The following is an 8737-nucleotide window of genomic DNA, read 5'->3' on the forward strand; positions in this document are numbered from 1 at the left end:
ATATATATATATAGGAAGTCAGTGGTAAGTATTTATCCGTAACACAGTGCCCGATACGTCTGCACGCAGAGCGGAGTATATGTTGAGGGTAGAAGAAAATCAAGAAGGGTTTTTCGTCTCTACAAGCCTGTTTCGTAAGTAAATCACTCGTCAGGAGATGCTGATGTACGTACTTTTCATAACTTGAAATACTCAATTTACAATCTTGAAATGAGTCAGTACTTTTTTTCAGTCAATTATGAGCCAACCAACTTTAGTACGGATGGTGGTGGAGGTATACCATTCCCCCTACCCCCGGGATTAATTCCACCAACGGCATTACCACCCATCGTTAGCAGCCTTCCCGTACAAGATATATACTGCAACCTTACCAAAAGATGTGGCGAGCTGGCATGGTATCCACAAACAGAACTCAGTATGTTGGTTTTCATAATCTTCTTCTGTGACGCAATACAATGACAGTATCAGCGGGTTTTTAAAGCAAAACCTAGGCACGAATTATTTCATTGCTTGGTATAACGGTTATGGATCACAAGGACACGTATTACTACTTTGAGTAATGTTTCCGTAAGGAAAATATCACGAATCATGTTACTACATAATGTATCAATACACAAGGTATGGGAAATATATTCAAGTCAAAACGTTGTTATGTTTAGTCTGTAGACAAGGAAAGCAACAATTTCTGAGCCCCCCCCCCCCACCCCCCCATGATCCCATGATATGGATATCGTTCTGGCGTTTAATGATAATAATGTACACCCGATTGCACGTTGTATATTGCCTTGTTACAGCAACTGACATTATGTTGGGTGCAGCAGTAAATATGCAATTCAAATCTGTCTTGTTACAGCAACTGACATAATGCGGCGTGTATCAGTCAATATGCAACTTCTGCTCACAGAATCTGAATTTGACAGTGAAGAAGACATGGCTAAGGTAGCATCCGAAGACACTGATAAATACTTTGCAGGTACAGTACATGGTGTTTTTGGTCATTTTAACGCTTATTGATGTAAAACAATCGATGCACATCTTTCATTGTATGTTTTCTGATAAAGTCCCTTTAATTAGTCAAACACATTTTAGCTTGTTCGAAAGGTCGAAAGGTCGAAAAAACTAATGCGAACATGGGAATCGTCGTAGAGATAGCGTATCACACCCTCAAGCGTTCGGGATGAAGTCGGCCAATGACACATCGGATGCAACATATCAAACCTTCCTTATCTTTTCCCTTACAGCTGTAGTGTTCGATTTCCCCGCAAACGAGACGTCACTACCATTATTTACCCCCTACCGGATACGTGTATCTACTGAACTGGTAGCATTCAATTCGTGGAATACCGCTCAGACGTATTCTTACTACATACTGACTGTACCAATACCATACAAGTAAGATTTATTCCCTTCAATTGACTATCGACTGTGTGCAATGTGTAACTGAACTTGTACCTTATAAGAGTAAGTTTTTATCAACTAAGTGAAGAAACAGGAATGTCACCGAAAATGTGTTTTACATTACTTGAGATTGTATGTGTTCTTATACCACTAGAGTAAGCTTAGATGTATGTAGTCTACCTGCTAGACCTCTGATATTCTTTCGATACAATACGACACACGACCGAACATCGCTATCGAGGATGGCCCTCACTGCGAACTTCGTTCGCTTATCGTATCGGAAGAAAGCCCGGACGTCTAGCAGCAATACTAAGACGTATGTTGAAGTGGTCGTATGTGTAAAAAAAGTTTCTTATTATACCAATCTGATTAAAATCGATGTAGTGTACACTCGCGATTTCTTTTTGGTTGTCACGTTTACTGTCGTTTATTCTTTTGCAGGCCTATAGCAATAAACTAACAAATAGCAATGATGGACAGGCCTATAGCAATAAACTAACAAATAGCAATGATGGACAGGCCTATAGCAATAAACTAACAAATAGCAATGATGGACAGGCCTATAGCAATAAACTAACAAATAGCAACTATGAACAGGCCTATAGCAATAAACTAACAAATAGCAACTATGAACAGGCCTATAGCAATAAACTAACAAATAGCAACGGTGGACAGGCCTATAGCAATAAACTAACAAATAGCAACGGTGGACAGGCCTATAGCAATAAACTAACAAATAGCAACTATGAACAGGCCTATAGCAATAAACTAACAAATAGCAACGGTGGACAGGCCTATAGCAATAAACTAACAAATAGCAATGATGGACAGGCCTATAGCAATAAACTAACAAATAGCAATGATGGACAGGCCTATAGCAATAAACTAACAAATAGCAATGATGGACAGGCCTATAGCAATAAACTAACAAATAGCAACTATGAACAGGCCTATAGCAATAAACTAACAAATAGCAACTATGAACAGGCCTATAGCAATAAACTAACAAATAGCAACGGTGGACAGGCCTATAGCAATAAACTAACAAATAGCAACGGTGGACAGGCCTATAGCAATAAACTAACAAATAGCAATGATGGACAGGCCTATAGCAATAAACTAACAAATAGCAATGATGGACAGGCCTATAGCAATAAACTAACAAATAGCAACTATGAACAGGCCTATAGCAATAAACTAACAAATAGCAATGATGGACAGGCCTATAGCAATAAACTAACAAATAGCAATGATGGACAGGCCTATAGCAATAAACTAACAAATAGCAACTATGAACAGGCCTATAGCAATAAACTAACAAATAGCAACTATGAACAGGCCTATAGCAATAAACTAACAAATAGCAACGATGGACAGGCCTATAGCAATAAACTAACAAATAGCAACTATGAACAGGCCTATAGCCATAAACTAACAAATAGCAACTATGAACAGGCCTATAGCCATAAACTAACAAATAGCAACTATGAACAGGCCTATAGCAATAAACTAACAAATAGCAACTATGAACAGGCCTATAGCAATAAACTAACAAATAGCAATGATGAACAGGCCTATAGCAATAAACTAACAAATAGCAACTATGAACAGGCCTATAGCAATAAACTAACAAATAGCAACTATGAACAGGCCTATAGCAATAAACTAACAAATAGCAATGATGAACAGGCCTATAGCAATAAACTAACAAATAGCAATGACGGACAGGCCTATAGCAATAAACTAACAAATAGCAATGACGGACAGGCCTATAGCAATAAACTAACAAATAGCAACTATGAACAGGCCTATAGCAATAAACTAACAAATAGCAACGATGGACAGGCCTATAGCAATAAACTAACAAATAGCAACTATGAACAGGCCTATAGCAATAAACTAACAAATAGCAACGATGGACAGGCCTATAGCAATAAACTAACAAATAGCAACTATGAACAGGCCTATAGCAATAAACTAACAAATAGCAACGATGAACAGGCCTATAGCAATAAACTAACAAATAGCAACTATGAACAGGCCTATAGCAATAAACTAACAAATAGCAACTATGAACAGGCCTATAGCAATAAACTAACAAATAGCAACGATGAACAGGCCTATAGCAATAAACTAACAAATAGCAACGATGGACAGGCCTATAGCAATAAACTAACAAATAGCAACTATGAACAGGCCTATAGCAATAAACTAACAAATAGCAACTATGAACAGGCCTATAGCAATAAACTAACAAATAGCAACTATGAACAGGCCTATAGCAATAAACTAACAAATAGCAACTATGAACAGGCCTATAGCAATAAACTAACAAATAGCAACGATGAACAGGCCTATAGCAATAAACTAACAAATAGCAACTATGAACAGGCCTATAGCAATAAACTAACAAATAGCAACTATGAACAGGCCTATAGCAATAAACTAACAAATAGCAACTATGGACAGGCCTATAGCAATAAACTAACAAATAGCAACTATGAACAGGCCTATAGCAATAAACTAACAAATAGCAACGATGAACAGGCCTATAGCAATAAACTAACAAATAGCAACTATGAACAGGCCTATAGCAATAAACTAACAAATAGCAACTATGAACAGGCCTATAGCAATAAACTAACAAATAGCAACTATGGACAGGCCTATAGCAATAAACTAACAAATAGCAACGATGGACAGGCCTATAGCAATAAACTAACAAATAGCAACGATGGACAGGCCTATAGCAATAAACTAACAAATAGCAACTATGAACAGGCCTATAGCAATAAACTAACAAATAGCAACGATGGACAGGCCTATAGCAATAAACTAACAAATAGCAACTATGAACAGGCCTATAGCAATAAACTAACAAATAGCAACTATGAACAGGCCTATAGCAATAAACTAACAAATAGCAACTATGAACAGGCCTATAGCAATAAACTAACAAATAGCAACTATGAACAGGCCTATAGCAATAAACTAACAAATAGCAACGATGGACAGGCCTATAGCAATAAACTAACAAATAGCAACTATGAACAGGCCTATAGCAATAAACTAACAAATAGCAACTATGAACAGGCCTATAGCAATAAACTAACAAATAGCAACTATGAACAGGCCTATAGCAATAAACTAACAAATAGCAACGATGGACAGGCCTATAGCAATAAACTAACAAATAGCAACTATGAACAGGCCTATAGCAATAAACTAACAAATAGCAACGATGGACAGGCCTATAGCAATAAACTAACAAATAGGAACTATGAACAGGCCTATAGCAATAAACTAACAAATAGCAATGATGAACAGGCCTATAGCAATAAACTAACAAATAGCAACGGTGGACAGGCCTATAGCAATAAACTAACAAATAGCAACGATGGACAGGCCTCTAGCAGTAAGCTAACAGCAGTGTCTTGTGCAACGATTACTAATGGTCGATGTGAATGAACTTGATGAGACAGAATAATGTCCTGTCAATCAAACATCATCAGTCATTGTCTGTATAGTGCTAGTTTTAAATCTTGCTTACTTTATTCTACGTATACAGTGCTTACGATGAGCGTTTTTTGGAATTACAACACGCGGTCGATTCAACCTTAATTGCCATGCAGAGTGAGCAACACACCGGAAGTGACGATATCTTTAACAGAATACGAAGAGAAGTACAGGTAACCACCACCACCACCACCACCACCACCACCACCACCACCACCACGACGAGGACGAGGACGAGGAGGAGGACGACGACGACAACAACAACAACAACAACAACAACAACAACAACAACAACAATAACAACAACAACCGCAACAACAACAGCAACAACAACAACAACAACAACAACAACAACAACAATAACAACAACTTGTCATGATTTAGATATTGCGTTTTTACCTTCCGTAAGGGAAGGTTATAATCTAGGGGTGAAAAGTCCGTATGTATGTATGTATGTATGTATGTATGTATGTATGTATGTATGTATGTATGTATGTATGTATGTATGTAAAAAGAAATGCATATGGAACTAATAAATCAGTCCGTATAAATAGCTGTTAAATCCGACGTTTTTAATAAATATTCTTTTTCAAAGGAAAAATCGACGAGACACAGAAATGTACGTACGTGTGTGTGTGTATGTATGTATGTATGTATGTATGTATGTATGTATGTATGTATGTATGTATGTATGTATTATGTATGTATGTGTGTGTATGTATGTGTGTGTGCGTACGTACGTACGTATGTATGCATGTATGCATGTATGTATGTATGTATGTATGTATGTATGTATGTATGTGTGTGTCAGTCAGTCTGTCTGTCTGTCCGTGTAATCCTTTTCTCAAAAATGGCAAGCTCGATTCAAACGAAAATTTAGTTCAGATGATCTGTAGGGTAATTGCTAAAACTGACTGAGTTTCAGAAAACATACCATGAATATTAATGATAGATTTGAACAATTAATGGTTTTGGTAGTTACACTTCAAAATCAATGTTAGTTGGTACATATATTGATGATAACAAAGTGCATATGTCATATAAAGTTTGGTAGTATAGCTTGGGATTATCACGTTGTGAATACAGCTTCATTTACACATGTCCAGATGCATTATATTTCAGCCCAATCTGCTCGATAATTTTGGCATGATAGATTTTTCACCAAAAAGACACATTTTTAGCTCTAATTTGCATATCATTGATTGGATCATTATGTTATGAACAATTCTTAATATAAACACCCTGAAGAACGTTCCAACCAAATTTCAGATCGATCTGCCGAGTAGTTATAGAGTTTACTTTTTTTACCAAAAATCATGTTTTTGACCCAAATCACACACCAGTGGTAAGATCATTTTGATTTGAACATTTCCTAACTAGACACCGAAGGTAATATGACCATCAAATATCATGGCAATCGGTCAAGCAGTTTTTGACTGTAAGTTGTTTACACACACACACACACACACACACACACACACACACACACACACACACACACACAGATAGACAGACAGACAGACAGACAGACAGACAGACACTTTGCCATGCCTATAGCACTACTGAACCTTGCCAGTTCAGTTGTGCTAAAAATCATTAATTATGCAAGTGACTAAACTAAAAGTTACACCATGAAGCTCTTCACGACAGGTACGATTAGTTATGTCTGAAGTATGTACCAAATTATATTGAATTTGAAGTATGCATTCTTAAGATATAACCCTATTACTAAAAATAATTAATTGTTCAAACGACTCATTAAAACTAGGAATTACATCAATAAGCTTAATGAGACATGTGCACCTGGGTATCGTGAATGAATGTATGTACCAAATTATAGAGAACTTGAAGATTGCACTCTTCATATATAGCCTAATTACTGAACATCGTTAATTATGCAAACAACTCATTAAAACTGAAAAGCTACATCAACAAGTTTTTCATATGTGTGCTTTATTTTGTTTGAAGTGTGTACCAAATAATATTCAACTTTAAGTGTGCATTCTTAGAGATATAGCCTAATTACTGAAACTCATTAATTATGCAGATTAGTCATTAACATTGAACCGTATACCAACAGGTTCAAGATGATATGTGTGCTTTGTCATGGTTAATGCATGTGCACAATTAATTGAAGTGTGCATTCCAAAGATATAGCATGAGGCATTTTGGAAAATATGGTCTTTACTGTGGGGTCAGTTTGAGAAATCCCATGTTCAACTACAAAACACCGGCCCCCACAGTCGGTTAAAAAATTACCGACCCCTTACATGTCCGTTAGTAAACAGCAATGAAAGTGATGACGTCATTTACTCTGTCAACAAGTTGTGAATTCATGAGATATACTAATGGTATTGGGTCACTGGGCGATCAGTTTTGTTTCAGCAGATATAATCTAAGAACAAGTCCAAATATTATTTCGACACACAGAAATCATGGAAAATCCCTATACAGCTACTATGCTAGGTTGGAACAACCTTGTTGTATAAGAAAATGTCAATATCTTTAATTATTGTAGAAGGAGGTGTTTTAATAATTAACTTGACTGTCTCCTTTCCAACCCAGAGATACCCTTATCCTGAATGGAAAGTGGAAACCTTCATATCCACAATGCAGTTCTTGATGCCAATAATTATGTGTTTGTCACTTATTTACTCCGCCGGTGTTATCACAAAGGTAGTACTACTTGAATTTTAATGGACGACAAGTTTGTAAATGATTTGATGAGAATTGCCAACTTACGTACCTTAACCAGTTGTTTGATTTGACTTGTTGATAAGGAATGTATTAGCTTGTACAAGTAAGTTGATTCAGAAAAGCAGAAACTATTGAAGTGAGACACTACACGAAAAGTCACAATTCTGTGTTCGAGGGTTTTGAATGAACAATTCAGTAATTGAATTAATTGAATTGATATTGGCATTCAGCGAGAGAAATTAAATACTGTAGAAAGTAGAGATCCATCAACATCGACTCTTGTTCAGTGAATCATATTTTGACAAATACCATTACGTACCAGGGCCAAGACTTGTAACCATGGCATTTCAATTTTTTTAGAATGTCAGTGTGAGATCAAGAAATAATATTTGGTAGAGTTATATTTTCCAGGCGGAATGATATTTCCCCGTTTCAAATAATTGTTATTGTAGCAGCTGTAAACTATTTTGTGTATTTGACACATCTAGAGGTTTGTGCATTAAAACGACACTTTTTATTCGGTTATTATGACAGTGAACAGTGATTGCCGTTTCATTTTTAATCTCACAGGAACTGGTTTTAGAGAAAGAAACAAGACTGAAAGAAAGTATGAAGATGATGGGATTATCAAATTGGTTACATTGGTCGGCTTGGTTTGTCAAATGTTTTATGTTTCTCATGATATCCGGATTTTTGATGTCAATTTTCTTAAAGGTTTGTTAGTTTACTATATTCCCTAATTCTCAACACCTCGTTAAAGTGATCGCTTTAATACAGTAACTGTATTCAATGAATATTGGAAACCAGCTTGACACTTGGGGGCGATGTAACGCAATGTAAGTTGAAACCAGCTTGGCACTTGGGGGCGATGTAACGCAATGTAAGTTGAGTCGATGTTACAAAACAACATGTCTGCATGTATGTGTTGCTCAGATTTGACATCGGTCTTATTATGGGATATTATGTAAATGTGTATATGTACGGAAAGTCCTTGAGTAAATATGTCTGTGTATGATGCTGAAAACGAAGGCACATGACAAACCTACGCCATCCATATACAGGTATGGAGACGACCATTCTGTTATGAAAATAAAGTTTTCATTTCTTCTGCCGCTATTTCCATGTA

At 36.4% G+C, this 8737-nt stretch overlaps 1 protein-coding gene across 1 annotated transcript in view; it reads left to right on the top strand.

The window, feature by feature from the left end:
- Positions 1-210: 210 nt before the first annotated feature.
- The window catches only part of LOC144438134 (phospholipid-transporting ATPase ABCA3-like), a 105549-nt gene continuing 97022 nt past the window's right edge, over positions 211-8737 (top strand). The window contains exons 1-6 of the mRNA XM_078127164.1: positions 211-415; positions 854-973; positions 1242-1392; positions 4967-5087; positions 7480-7590; positions 8182-8325. Of these exons, the coding sequence (XP_077983290.1) occupies positions 211-415; positions 854-973; positions 1242-1392; positions 4967-5087; positions 7480-7590; positions 8182-8325 (852 nt within the window). The remainder of the gene's footprint in view (positions 416-853; positions 974-1241; positions 1393-4966; positions 5088-7479; positions 7591-8181; positions 8326-8737) is intronic.

The sequence above is a fragment of the Glandiceps talaboti genome, chromosome 7 (assembly GCF_964340395.1).
Source record: "Glandiceps talaboti chromosome 7, keGlaTala1.1, whole genome shotgun sequence".
Lineage (NCBI taxonomy): Eukaryota > Metazoa > Hemichordata > Enteropneusta > Spengelidae > Glandiceps > Glandiceps talaboti.